Consider the following 15,055-nt stretch of genomic DNA (forward strand, 5'->3'; position numbering starts at 1 on the left):
AGATACACTACTACACGACCAAGGTACCCATGTACATGTCAAAATACTTCCCAAAGGTCAGTGAATACCACGATCACAACACCAGAGGGAGCTCCACAAATCATGTTAAACCCAGATTCGGCTCAAACAAGTGACTAAACACGTTTCGCAATTATGCCACATCAATGTGGAACGCCCTACCCAAAACTGTAAAGGAATGTGAATCACTACCCACTTTCAAAAACACTCTCAAAAAACACCTACGGGAGACTGCAATTCGAAACTGGCCCCTGTAAATGTCCTAACACAACCCCCTCCAATGTACAGTAAATTACCAAGTATGGTCTTGTCAATATTCCAATGTACAGTTTTGTTTGTACAGTTGTACAGTGTCCCCTACCCACCCCTCCTACCCAACCTCCCCCCCCCCACCCACCCACCCAACCACCTCCAATGTACAGTCCCCCCCACCTACCCAATCCAATGTACAGTTTCTACATCAAATGTATATACTTTTTTTTCTGGACTCTTTTTGTATCACAAACAGTACTGCATTTGCAAATCTGGTATGTCATAAATGTATAGATGTAGCAGTACTGTCTATCTGTATGTCATGTATGTCATATGTTACGATGAATTGAAAATGGTGGACCCTGATGTAAACAAGACGAAAGTCTTTCTCTGGTCTGCATCCCCTTAACAATTGTATGTATTGAGCTGTACTGTACTGTACCCATTCTGCAATCTGTTAATAAAGTTTTCAATCAATCAATCAATCAAAAACTGAGCAGGACTTTAACTTTTAACTGCCAAATGAATTGGATTACAAACCTAATTTGTTTAACGTAAACTATACTCTCTGTTATGATCTATGGGTAACAGTACTGTATATTTGCATATCGTATATGTCACAATTCAACATAAATGTCATGATGTCATGTATGTTGTGTATGTCATAAATGTCAGTGTCACTATGAATTGAAAATGGGGGACCCTGATGTAAACAAGACGAAAGTCTTTCTCTGGTCTGCATCCCCTTAACAATTGTGTGTATTGAGCCGTACTGTATGTATTTGTACCCATTCTGCAATCTGTTAAATAAAGTTTTCATTCATTCATTCAGTTTCCCGTCACACGCACCATAGTCACGCACACTCAGGTGGCTAGTAGCCGATACCAGCCCCATAATAAAAGCGGAACTAAAGAAGCAGACATGTGATTTCAGTCAGGACATCTTTGGCCACCGCACTGTTTACCATCGGGTTATGTTCTTATATGGAGGAATGCTAATGCTTTACCTTTCTCAAAATGTATTCGAGTGGTTCAGATAGTTTGATTAAACAAGCCAGGTAAGAATACGTTACATTAAATGAACGGTTCTTCCGCTGACACCATCTCGAGTATTCATGTTACTAGCGTTTTTGACTAGCTAAGCTAGTTAGCTATCGTTGCCTCCACTTTAACCTCGTTCCCAGTTTTATCTCCGTGACTGAATGAATGAAAACTTTATTAACAGATTGCAGAATGGGTACTATACAGGGGATGCAGACCAGAGAAATACATTTGTCTTGTTTACATCAGGGTCCCCCATTTTCAATTCATAGTGATGTGACCAGTGAGTGACCAGAGAGACCGTGAAGGTTCAATGCATTATAACCCATCGTGCTGATTTTTAGCTTGTATCACTGACAGTGGTACTGTACACATGGCAACTTTTGGGGCAACAGTCCCCCAATGAGTTGCTTCAGCAACATTCATCTATTGTTGACCCTGTGTCTCTGATGCCCATCTGATGCATTGTCCTAAAAACTGAGTTGTGTATCACTAGTACAACAATAGGTATTACATTTGATACAATAACAAAATGTTTTAAATGGTCATTTCCACTGGCCACATTTGAATCTTGCCCATCCTGACTTACCACTAAATAATGTAAAGGAACAACAACATTATGGGAAATGCACTTACCATCTTCTCCAGACAAGAGGGTAAATAGTACCAATTTCCTATATGTGTTCAGTAGAAAGCTATCCGTCTGCAAGTTAGCCTAGCTTATCACAAATGATTGGAAGCAGATATGGACCACTAGCCTAGCTTAAACTGACTGAGAGGTGTTTTTGGCCAACGGCTTCCATAAAATTGTGCTAAGATAAGCTACTCTTGTTTCTTGTTTGACTCTGGAGAAGACTGTAAGCGCATTTCCCATAATGTTGTTGGCGTGTTCCTTTAAGCACCGGTGATCAGAATTGGGCTATAGTTCACACTGCATACTGTCTTCTCCAGTAGCTCCTTGTATCTTATCAAATTCTTTATTTTATTTTTTTGTGTCATACCATCCAAATGGAAATGAAAGAGTGTGTGAGCTTCTTCAATAGTTTCTTACCGGGTGCACAGTCCACACAGGCTCTTACATACAGTAGTTACAGAAATAGTAGTTAACAAGCACTCACGGAACTGTCCTTTAGGTGGACATGGACAATGTTCTACTAACCTAAATAAACACATGTATACATATACATCTGTACCATCTGGACAAGGGAAAGGTGGTACAGATGGTACCTTTGTCGAGATGGTACAGATTTATATGTATGTTTATCTATTAAGGTTAGTAGAACATTATCCATTCATACATATATGAATGTGTGTCTATATGGACTGTTTAAAGTGATTAACTTGCAGACTTCTATTTAAGGGGAGACACTGCAGGTGAATAGGGTAAAAAAAATTAACTAATAGATATCACAATGAAACTTCCCCAGTTGATTACTTATATTAAGACAAGACTTTTTTGTATTACAAGTTTTCTGAAATTGTATGTTTAAATATGAAAATGAGGCATGATCTACTTAAATATGCACAAATTTGCATATAATTCCAGGACAGAAATCTGAACATTGGATAAAGCCATTTTCAAAATTATAGTTTCATTTTGTTGACATATTAGAGCCAAAGGTTATTACAGAGGGGATTTTGGATATCTCTTTTTATCACTCCATAAATCAGAAAATACTCCGTTCAGTCCATTTTTATGGTAAAATTCCATATTTCGCCATGTTTTTAGGAATAAAATGTGATATAAATCAGGGTATGAATGCGATATCAACAAACCCTTCTGTAAATACCTTCAGAACATAGATATGAATAGAACTGGAAGGTTTGGTGTATGTGAGTGCTACTGAAGTGGAGATTTCTGGCTCAGAGTATGAGGAAAAACTCTTAAAACTCATTTTTGGGAAAACGCCTTCAAAGTTCTGTATTGTAAAATGCCATACTTTTTTTTTTTAAACAGATATTTACAAACACAATACCTAATCAAACCATTAGTAATAGACAACCTAAACACATGCCTGATAACTGAATAATAATAATAATGATGTTATTGAACTGAACAGAACTACACACACGCTACAAACAGTGTAGTACAGTGTACCCCCTAATAGGCAAAAAATATTTGAATAGATATCACTATGAAACTTTCCCAATTTGTTATGTACATATAAACTAAGAAAAAATATATTGCAAGTTTTCTGAAATGTATGTTTATATATGCAAATGAGGCACTTCCCCATTAAATATGTGCACATTTATGGATGCAATAAGGCAAAATGATGTAAAATAAACAACTAAATGTGTGTTATTGATGTTTTATTGTCACTAGTTTCATAGAAGACATGTTTAGGAAGCAAAATATAACAAAATCTCAAAATCAACTAAAAAAGTATATTTGACTATTCACCTGCAGTGTCTCACCTTAAGAGGCACTTCCACTGTGGTCCAGTATAACTCTGATGAAGGCTTATAGCTGAAACGCGTATGTTGTCTCTGCCTCTACTAAATAAACCTTATGTACCTAAAGGACAGGTTCATGAGTGCTGGTTATTTCTGTAACTATACTATCCAAATGGCCCATCCCACATGGGATTACATGACATGCAATTACAATAACCTTTAAGACACGGTCTTCACAGTCACTCAATAATAATCAAAGCAATAATATGAATATTAATAAATAATGATAATAATCTAAGCTTATCAAATCAAATATGGCAAGCCTATATGGGCTTGGTGTACCGTTACACCCTATTAAATAACAAAAGGGCCAGAGGCTTAATGGTTAGGCCAGTGAACTTGAAAAGTTACTGGCCTCAGAGAGCCAGTGGAAAATGCTGCCGATTGTCAAGCCCTGTATTATAGTTGGTGTCATGGTTATTAAACCTACATTTATATCCACATTTTTCCAAACCATTACACCTCACTCTTTACACTTCACATTCCTACGGTGCTGTTTAATGTTCTGTGGATTCCGTCTGTAGGGAGATCCAGGAGGCTGACCTCCACAAGTTCTATAGCAGGATCAGTAAGCAGCTCCAGGGGAGAGAGATCGGCCATGACACCATCGACTCACTGCAGAGGCTCCACCTCGTCCTCGCTGCCACAAAGTACACCAGGACGTAAGGAACATTCAGCTCCAAGCTTTTACTGCATCTTTAATTCAGATTTTCTTTCTTTCTTTCTTTCTTTCTTTCTTTCTTTCTTTCTTTCTTTCTTTCTTTCTTTCTTTCTTTCTTTCTTTCTTTCTTTCTTTCTTTCTTTCTTTCTTTCTTTCTTTCTTTCTTTCTTTCTCTTTTTTTATTTAATTTTATTCTTCCGTCCTTTCCCCCTCCCTCCCTCCTTCCTTGTGTCACTTACTCACTCACTCAATCACTCACTCACTCACTCACTCACATAAATTTCCCTCCATCCACCCCGCCTCAACACCCCCACTCCATCCCTCCACCCCTCCCTCCGACCCGCCCACACTGAGAGGAAGTAATGTGACACAGATGAACTGATAAGAAATATGTGTACATGCTGCTGCTATACCTGTCCAGTCACGTTTGCATCTCAACTTCCAGAGGCAGCCTAGTTCGAACATAGGTAATTTAATTGATGTTAAGCAGATCACGCATCCTGGGGACACAACTCACTGATGACTTATTTTTCACTGCCAATACAGATATAATTAATAATTTAATAGATTCTTTATCCTACCGGTTATGTCAGATCTGGCAGTGGCAGAGCAACATTCTGACGAATGTCAAAATCTCCTGATAATGCACTCGTAACCTAGCAATGGCTTAGGTTTACTGCTACACTCAAACCCTATGACCGCAAAACAGCAAAAATAAAAGTTTGTTACTCATAAAATTGTTGACAACTCTAGTATGATAGCAATTATACACTTGAAGTCGTGCTATACCGTGATTTTGTCATTGGTGTACTGAGCTATGGCATTCGGCTTTCAACCTTGTGTGTAAGACTGCAGCACAGCAGTGTCAAAATGTCACTGTGTGACACTCCCTCATGTGCTACTGTTTAAAGCAGGGGTGGGCAATTCACTTTTACAAGGGGCCACATGAGAAACCTGAACTGTGTTGGAGGGCCGAACCAATGATAACTTGAACTTAATTCTGCTCAATATTCATTATCTCCCATTGTAAAAATTGGCCGCGGGCCGGACACGGACGCCCAAAGGGCCGGAAGTGGCCCGTGGGCCGTAATTGACCAGGTCTGGTTTAAAGGTTGAGTCTGTAATGTTGTCAAACAGCGACCTCTAGGCAAAAGAGCCTCGCTTGGTATTGCACTCCTGGGAATTTCACAGTATAATAAGTTACTATATAGCTATATATTATATTAGATATTATATAATACATATATTATAGCTATATAGTAACTTATTATACTGTGAAATTCCCTAGACATGGAGACTGAGGTGTAGCAATAGCAACCCCCCCCCCCCCCCCTAGCCCCTATCCCCACTCAACTCCCACCCAGACATCAAAACAAAACAAAAAAAGGAAATAAAGTGCGGTACCTAAGAGGGGCTATTTTGCCTAGAGGTCACTGTTTGACGGTATTACAGGTACTGCTACAATGTGCCATTTTTAGGATTCAATGCAAAATATGTCATAAAAATGCATACTATCACATAGATGGAGAATAGAATAGAAGTACTTTATTGATCTAGAGGGAAATTCAGCACCACAGATCGCTCACAATGAACATTCAGGTAGTCAAAAATCTAAAATAAGAATAGAGTACACAGTCAGAGATATACATTCTAAAATATACAGTCCAAAAAAAAATATATATATGTGCAGGAATGTACAGGAAGATATACAGGGATTTCTACTGTTAATCTGTGCTCACTGCTCAGTGAGGCGTTGTTGGCTGTTGGAAAGGACTTCCTGTGACGTCGGTTCAGTACTGCATCTTGGGAGTCTGAGTCTAACACTGAACGTGCTCCTTCTATCGACCAAGTCCATGTATAGTGGGTGGGAGGGGTTGTCCATGATGGCGTAGCGGTAGAGCTTAGCAAGGCTCCTCCTCTCTGACACCACCGTCGGAGAGTCCAGCTCCACCCCCACCAGTTACCGGCTTTCCTGACCAGCTTTTCCAGCCTGTTTGACACCCCCGCTCTCAGTCCGCTGCCCCAGCAGGTCACTGTGTACAAGAAGGCGCCGCCACCACCGACTTGTAGAACATCTTCAACATCCTTGTACAGTCATTGAAGGATCTCAGCCTTCTGAGGAAGTAGAGGCGGCTCTGGTCCTTCTTGTAGAGCCTCTCATTGCAACTTGTAGAGGTGTTTCTTGGGGTCATGATTTGATTAAAAATCTACTCTCGATGGCGGTTAGGTGGCGTAGCGGAGATTGCGTTCGTCACCAACCCCGGAGCTGTGAGCTGGATTCGCCTGTTCGAATCCAGCTCACAGCTCCGGGGTTGTCACCAGCTTGGCTGGCCGTTCACACTAATACAATTGGCTGTATTAGAGGGTGGGATAAGCTGGCGGGGTGGGTCCGGGTCATTGTAAACAGCGACTCCTACAGTTCGGTCGGGGCGCCTGCTAAGCGCGGATAGGACCTGAGTGGGATAGTGTGATCCTTCCACATGCTACGCCCTCTCAGGGAGGATCCGCGCTACCAGGTGAAAAGAAGCGGTTGATTGGCTGGACGTGTGTCGGAGGAAGCACGTGATAGCCTCCACTCTCCCAGATGATCTGACTGTGGGGGGTAAGTGCGCAGCGACCAGGAAGGGGATTGGGAATTGGCATACGACTAACATTGGGATGGGAGAAAATCGGAGGAAAAATGGAGGGGGAAAAAAAGATAAAAAAAAAAATTAAAATCTACTCTCGATTCATAATCGATTCTCGATTCAATACATGCATAGATTTGATTCTACATTGCTATTTTGAGTTACTTTTCCCATTCGACTGCGGTAGACACTTTAATTAATAGAAAAAATCACACTGAATCAAATGTAAAACCTCACCTAATGTCCACTTGATATGAAACATAAATGCAGTCATTTGAACAGAAACACATTACTGGCAGACTTCTGCAATAACAAAGATAAAATATAAAAATAAATGTCTGTAAATCTGGAAAAATGGAATCACGATTCTTATGTGAATAGATTTCTTTGCAACACCCCATAACGCTGCATGGATTCTTGATGGTACACCTTCAAATTCGGTATAGCCTACCTCCCTGCCCTAATTCTGAGTCGTTTTCAGTTCAGACAATTAGCAGGAGTTACCACAATTACTTTGCGGTAACTGGACAAAGAATATTGAGATATAATAATTTCACCATTAGAGAGATTCCATGTGTCAAACATGTAGAAAATGAAGTGAGTTTACTTTGACCTTCTTGCACCTTTTTGAAGACCAGGCGTTAGTATTGGAAATGGTCTGATATCCTGTTTTTAGCCTGGAATTCTATACCAGTAGCACTGTATTCTTAATGTTTTACGTCCAGGATGCCCGAGGAGACAATGGTATGCACCAGGCCATCTTACCTCAGGGATCCCCATCTGAGATAGTTTCATGTCTATGCTTGTTATGCACTCTCCAAGTGAAGAACTTTGGTTTTGCTGGTAGACAAACAATAGCACTTATTGTTGACAGATGGGAGTGTGTCCCTTTTTCTTGATTTGTTGTACACAATTGTAATGCCTTGTCTCCGCTAGCCAGGGTTTAGCCGTGCTGTGGCCTGTCTGGCACACAGTGAGCGTCTCCATTGTCTTTAGAACCTTTACCAAACCTGGCTGGATTCCAGCTGAGAGAGCCACCTTTCACAACCTGGCCAAAGCCAGCTGGGACTGTTAGCATTTACGGTAGAATTGTTATGATGTAGAATACTATAGAATTGCAGTGGAATCCAGTCTTTCAGGGGACTGATGTACCTTCAGTCCCCATCTGGCTTGTGTTTTCATCTCTGATCTTTATGCTTCCATCTTACTTCTGCACACTTGTCGTTTTGCCTATTAGTCATCAGAGTTGACAATAGACCTATGTCAAACTCAGCTTTCCTCTGACAATTGTAATTGGAGGATCAAGAAAAAAGAGGGCAGAGTTTGAGGCCATTACGCAAGTCTGAAAGCTCAGGCATACTACCGTCACACCGTACTTGACTGTCAATGTTGAAGATGCAGTAATTGAACTATCTCAAACCCCTGGGTATTCTGCAGTGGGAGCTTTTCTTTCTTCTGTCCACATAGTCTACATAACAAATTATATCATTTCATCGAAGGGTGGTGATACACTTGGTAATTTTTGGGAGGCAATGTAGATTGGGGCACTGCAGTCAGGCAACAGCTTCATTCAGCTGTTTCCTGACAACAAAATGTTCCTATGTGAGTAAAGGAGAGTGTTGAGCCAACTGTTGCCCATCAGAGTTGCCCTGTGTGGTGCCGCTGGATAATGTAGAGGTCTGAGCACTCGCCTGCCACCACAAAGACCCAGGTTTAATTCCCAGCAGCGGTACTTCCAGCTTGGTCAGTCATGTTGGCGGGTGGGAAGCCGGAGTGGTAGTAGTCCTGGTCGTTGCAACAGCGACTCCTACTGGTCGGTCAGCAGGGAGGGAATCTGGGGGAGATGGCATGAACCTCCATGCTCGTTATGCTCTCCTAGAGCCATATGAAATCCGTTTAATTTTTTTCCAAATTCCGTTTTTTCCGTTTTAATATTTCAGAATTCTGTATTTTGCTTTGTACGCTCATTTTACCATCAGAAATAGTGTCTAATAAGTGGGAATGAATAAATGTCCACAATTTAATAAGATATAACAGTCCATTTAATAGGGCTGTCTTAAATACTTTGAAGCTTCGTTCGATGGGCATAGGATTCGAATATGAAAATAAAATTCGATTATTAAAAAAATAAACAAAAAAATTGTATATATTTTAGCAAAATCAACTCTGCCTCTCTTTGTTAACTACAACAAGCAATGCTGTTTGTTATTTAAGATGAGGTCGGACTCGGCACTGACAGATTTGTGTTTATTGTGCTGCTTTTATAAAGCCTCAAATGACGGCTTACAATATTTCATGAAAGCAAAGTTTTTGTTTGTCTAAGATTTAAAAAGGTTTAAACTTTACAGCATTGACAAAGTTGAACAAAGTGCTGTACAAGTCCCACAACATAAAAAAAAAAAAGAAAATTATAGTTGATTCCATTTTTGTTGATTCCATTTTTATTGCTCAATTCCGCGATTCCGTCCGCGCGGATTCCATATGGCTCTATGCTCTCCCAGTGAGACTCCCTAGCTGTCGGGTGAATAGAAGCGGCTGGCGACTCCACATGTATTGGAGGAGGCATGTGGTAGGCTACACCCTCTCAAGACAGACAGTAGGGTAGCACAACGACCAGGAGGGAATTGGCATAACAACTAAATTGGGGGACGGGAGAAGAGATGAAAAGGCAATGAATAAATAAAAAAAGAAAAGTTGCCATGTGTTTACCACTGCCTGAAAGCAGTGGTCCTTCTTTTCAGTATGGGTAGCCCCAGTGGGAATCAAAAGCCCTAACCTCAGCAGGGTTATAACCATGCTATACACACTGACCGACACATTCTGTGTTAGAACCATGCTATACACACTGACCTACACACTGTTGTGTGTTTGTGGATCCTAGGCTTCCTGCAGACCTCCAGAAGCGCCTGCTGTCCCTTCTGCTGTCTTCCTCAGCAGAGCAGCACCAGGTACTGATCTCGGCTGTTCTAAGGGAGACACTGCCGCCCTCTGGACAGGAATGGAACTGCAACCTGCTGGAGCCCAATAGCCTGCTGAACAACCATGCTGCTGCCCTGCTGCTCTCACGGGTCAGTAGTGGGAAGATCAAAGACACTCACATTGGGCCTCGTTTGGCACTATTTTCATTCACATAGATTATTGAAGGAAACTGAATGGGCCAAAACTAATTTGATAGATATTCAATTCAGACGTGTGTGTGTGTGTGTGTGTGTGTGTGTGTGTGTGTGTGTGTGTGTGTGTGTGTGTGTGTGTGTGTGTGTGTGTGTGTGTGTGTGTGTGTGTGTGTGTGTGTGTGTGTGTGTGTGTGTGTGTGTGTGTGTGTGTGTGTGTGTGTGTGTGTGTGTGTGTGTGTGTGTGTGTGTGTGTGTGTGTGTTAGAGCTGCCGCGGTATTGCTGTTTTCCTTACCGCACAAATTTGCAAAATATTTCCTACCGCGCGGTTATTACCGCACGCACACAAAAAATAAAAAAAAATAAAGTTTGAATGCATTTTTTTTTAGTAGTAGTCTACTCTTTATAGCATATAGCCTGCCTCTAGTCTAAATGTCTATCTTTAGAGGATGACTTTGCAGCATGAATATTGTTTGGGATTCGGCAAGCACGCATTAGTTATTGAAAGTGAAACTCTGGTCGTGCGCAGTTCACTCGGTGTCGCGGGCAGGGCTGGTTACCCCCCCGACCCTTTCTTATTATTATTACTATAAATTTACTACTTTATAATAAAGGCATTCGTTTTGTGGCATTAACATTATATAGTTATACGTTCAATAACATCAGCGTATTTACCGGACGATAGCAAGGCAAGCAATACTCAATACAATACATAAGCAATACACCCCAGTCATATTCATATCTCAGTTCCTTTCTTTGCTCAGAGCGTGCTGAGTTGTCCCATTCTGCGGTCTGTTAATAAAGTTTTCAATCAGACAAGTGTATAGAACGAAGGGCTTTTATTATAACATTCGTTGCAGACAGTAAAATCATTATGTCTCGTTTAGTACTCCTGAAGAGCGATGGTAGTCCACTCCGGCGGAGAGTTAAAGCTAACGTTATTAGCAGTGTTGTGATGAGCTGACATTCAGGACGTAAAAAACGTGTGACGCGTCTCTCTTCTGACCAATCAGTGGTCTGCAATGTTTCACGTGACTTTTCTGGTACCCAATAGGGTCGCTTGGAACCTCGATAGAGAAGTAGGGTATATCTGCAGAGCCGCAAGCCCAACGAGAGGAGGGTAATTTATTATTATTATTATAAAAAACAGCGGTGACGCGGTATTCAGCATTTCAGCCTACTCTGCGGTGGCCGTGATGTAACAGCGATACCGCGGTAATGCGGTAATCGCGGCAGCTCTAGTGTGTGTGTGTGTGTGTGACTAAAATGAGGTGTGGCCTATCCCAAAAAGGTCATAGCTATTGTGAATTTGCACTTGTGTTGCACTTACTATATTATAATAGATATTATATTAGTACCATTGTAGTGCTAGATAAATAAAGCCCATTGCTTGCTATTCTAAACCAATATACCTGTGTCTCTAAGCCACACAATGTGACTACATATTTTCTTGTGGAAATTAAATGAAATGTTTGTGCTCAATCTCTTTCTGTCTTCTTCCCTCTCCTGTCCCATCACCCATCCCTTCCACTCCCCCCCACCCTCCACTCCCCCCCACCCACACACATTCTGTCTACCCCCCCTTTTTTCCTCTCCCTCCCTCTCATACAGACAGGTTCTGGGAGCGATTTGTCGTCTCTCTGCTCTCGGCTCCTGAGAGCTCTGGAGGTACGGCCTTCTGAAGGACCGGCTCACTCTGTCACACACGCCCTGCCTGTCATCAACACAGTGCTCACACACAGCCCAGAGAGCCTTACTGAAGGTACACACACACACACACACACACACACACACACACACACACACACACACACACACACACACACACACACACACACACACACACACACACACACACACACCCTGCCTGTCATCAACACAGTGCTCACACACAGCCCAGAGAGCCTTACTGAAGGTACACACACACACACACACACACACACACACACACACACACACACACACACACACACACACACACACACACACACACACACACACACACACACAGTAGGGGTAATTTCATTGCAGTGTAATGCTGCAATACACTTTCCTCTCAGGGATAGTAAAGTTGTCATATCATATATTATCTTATAATATAGTTTATCTTACTGTATATACTGTATCTCTTATCTCATCATATATCTCGTCTTATAATATCTATACCTTTCATTTTTGTGTTACCTTATATAATATATCTCTTACCTTACCTTATCTTACCTTACCATATAATATATATCTTACCTTACCTGCTGGTACACATGAACTGTTTAGAGAGAGAGAGAGACAGACAGACAGACGGTTTCTTTCTCGAGACCAAATGTGTGTCTCTGACTACAGATCATGTGACTGTCTTGAGTAAGAAGCTTGTTGATTGGCTGCGCTACGCCAGCACCCAGCATGGAGGCGGAGTCTCCTCGGGAGGATTCTTTACAAGTCCCAGAGGTCGTCAGGTAAACCACCTACATCCCGGTTTCTTAAACTATGGGTCGGGACCCAAAATGGGTCACGGTCATTCTTTGGTATGTTTGTGATGTGTTTCAATAAGCCTGGGTCACATGACAACAGTAACATGTTTGTGATATGTTTCAGTGAGCCTGGGTCACGTGACAACAGTAGTAACATGTTTGTGATATGTTTCAGTGAGCCTGGGTCACGTGACAACAGTAGTAACATGTTTGTGATATGTTTCAGTGAGCCTGGGTCACATGACAACAGTAGTAACATGTTTGTGATATGTTTCAGTGAGCCTGGGTCACGTGACAACAGTAGTAACATGTTTGTGATATGTTTCAGCGAGCCTGGGTCACGTGACAACAGTAGTAACATGTTTGTGATATGTTTCAGTGAGCCTGGGTCACGTGACAACAGTAGTAACATGTTTGTGATATGTTTCAGTGAGCCTGGGTCACGTGACAACAGTAGTAACATGTTTGTGATATGTTTCAGTGAGCCTGGGTCACGTGACAACAGTAGTAACATGTTTGTGATATGTTTCAGTGAGCCTGGGTCACGTGACAACAGTAGTAACATGTTTGTGATATGTTTCAGTGAGCCTGGGTCACGTGACAACAGTAGTAACATGTTTGTGATATGTTTCAGTGAGCCTGGGTCACGTGACAACAGTAGTAACATGTTTGTGATATGTTTCAGTGAGCCTGGGTCACATGACAACAGTAGTAACATGTTTGTGATATGTTTCAGTGAGCCTGGGTCACGTGACGACAGTAGTAACATGTTTGTGATATGTTTCAGTGAGCCTGGGTCACGTGACAACAGTAGTAACATGTTTGTGATATGTTTCAGTGAGCCTGGGTCACGTGAAAACAGTACTAACATGTTTGTGATATGTTTCAGTGAGCCTGGGTCACGTGACAACAGTACTAACATGTTTGTGATATGTTTCAGTGAGCCTGGGTCACGTGACAACAGTACTAACATGTTTGTGATATGTTTCAGTGAGCCTGGGTCACGTGACAACAGTACTAACATGTTTGTGATATGTTTTAGTGAGCCTGGGTCACGTGACAACAGTAGTAACATGTTTGTGATATGTTTCAGTGAGCCTGGGTCACGTGACAACAGTACTAACATGTTTGTGATATGTTTCAGTGAGCCTGGGTCACATGACAACAGTAGTAACATGTTTGTGATATGTTTCAGTGAGCCTGGGTCACGTGACAACAGTACTAACATGTTTGTGATATGTTTCAGTGAGCCTGGGTCACGTGACAACAGTACTAACATGTTTGTGATATGTTTCAGTGAGCCTGGGTCACGTGACAACAGTAGTAACATGTTTGTGATATGTTTCAGTGAGCCTGGGTCACGTGACAACAGTAGTAACATGTTTGTGATATGTTTCAGTAAGCCTGGGTCACGTGACAACAGTAGTAACATGTTTGTGATATGTTTCAGTGAGCCTGGGTCACGTGACAACAGTAGTAACATGTTTGTGATATGTTTCAGTGAGCCTGGGTCACAAGAAAACGAAAATGTAATTTGAGTCGCTGACTTGAAAAGTTTCAGAAACTATGACCTAGATTTATGTGTCACTCTAACATTAGCTGTGTCTGTGTTTATATCCCAGATGTGAGTTTTAGATGCAAATCAACACAAACATGTTAACAGTTCAGCATAGAGTCGCTGAACAGCAGGGTTTCCTTCAGTGTGTTCCTACCTGGCCCCTGACCTTCAGTGTGTTCCTACCTGGCCCCCGACCTTCAGTGTGTTCCTACCTGGCCCCCGACCTTCAGTGTGTTCCTACCTGGCCCCCGACCTTCAGTGTGTTCCTACCTGGCCCCCGACCCTTCAGTGTGTTCCTACCTGGCCCCCGACCTTCAGTGTGTTCCTACCTGGCCCCCGACCTTCAGTGTGTTCCTACCTGGCCCCCGACCTTCAGTGTGTTCCTACCTGGCCCCAGACCTTCAGTGTGTTCCTACCTGGCCCCCGACCTTCAGTGTGTTCCTACCTGGCCCCCGACCCTTCAGTGTGTTCCTACCTGGCCCCCGACCTTCAGTGTGTTCCTACCTGGCCCCCGACCTTCAGTGTGTTCCTACCTGGCCCCCGACCCTTCAGTGTGTTCCTACCTGGCCCCCGACCCTTCAGTGTGTTCCTACCTGGCCCCCGACCTTCAGTGTGTTCCTACCTGGCCCCCGACCCTTCAGTGTGTTCCTACCTGGCCCCCCGACCTTCAGTGTGTTCCTACCTGGCCCCCGACCTTCAGTGTGTTCCTACCTGGCCCCCGACCTTCAGTGTGTTCCTACCTGGCCCCCGACCCTTCAGTGTGTTCCTACCTGGCCCCCGACCTTCAGTGTGTTCCTACCTGGCCCCCGACCCTTCAGTGTGTTCTAGGGATGGGTATCGTTAGGTTTTTATCGATACTACT

The 15,055-nt window shown here is 42.5% G+C and overlaps 1 protein-coding gene across 2 annotated transcripts in view; it reads left to right on the forward strand.

Moving 5' to 3' along the window:
• The first annotated feature begins 1,194 nt into the window (after positions 1-1,194).
• ap5z1 (adaptor related protein complex 5 subunit zeta 1) overlaps positions 1,195-15,055 on the forward strand; it is a 48,080-nt gene continuing 34,219 nt past the window's right edge. For both annotated transcript variants that reach the window (XM_084328225.1, XM_084328226.1), the window contains exons 1-5: positions 1,195-1,328; positions 4,293-4,430; positions 9,938-10,124; positions 11,779-11,929; positions 12,508-12,620. In XM_084328225.1, the coding sequence (XP_084184351.1) occupies positions 1,288-1,328; positions 4,293-4,430; positions 9,938-10,124; positions 11,779-11,929; positions 12,508-12,620 (630 nt within the window). In that variant the 5' untranslated portion in view covers positions 1,195-1,287. The remainder of the gene's footprint in view (positions 1,329-4,292; positions 4,431-9,937; positions 10,125-11,778; positions 11,930-12,507; positions 12,621-15,055) is intronic.

This window comes from Notolepis coatsorum (assembly GCF_963971535.1).
Source record: "Notolepis coatsorum genome assembly, chromosome: 14".
Taxonomy (NCBI): Eukaryota; Metazoa; Chordata; class Actinopteri; order Aulopiformes; family Paralepididae; genus Notolepis; species Notolepis coatsorum.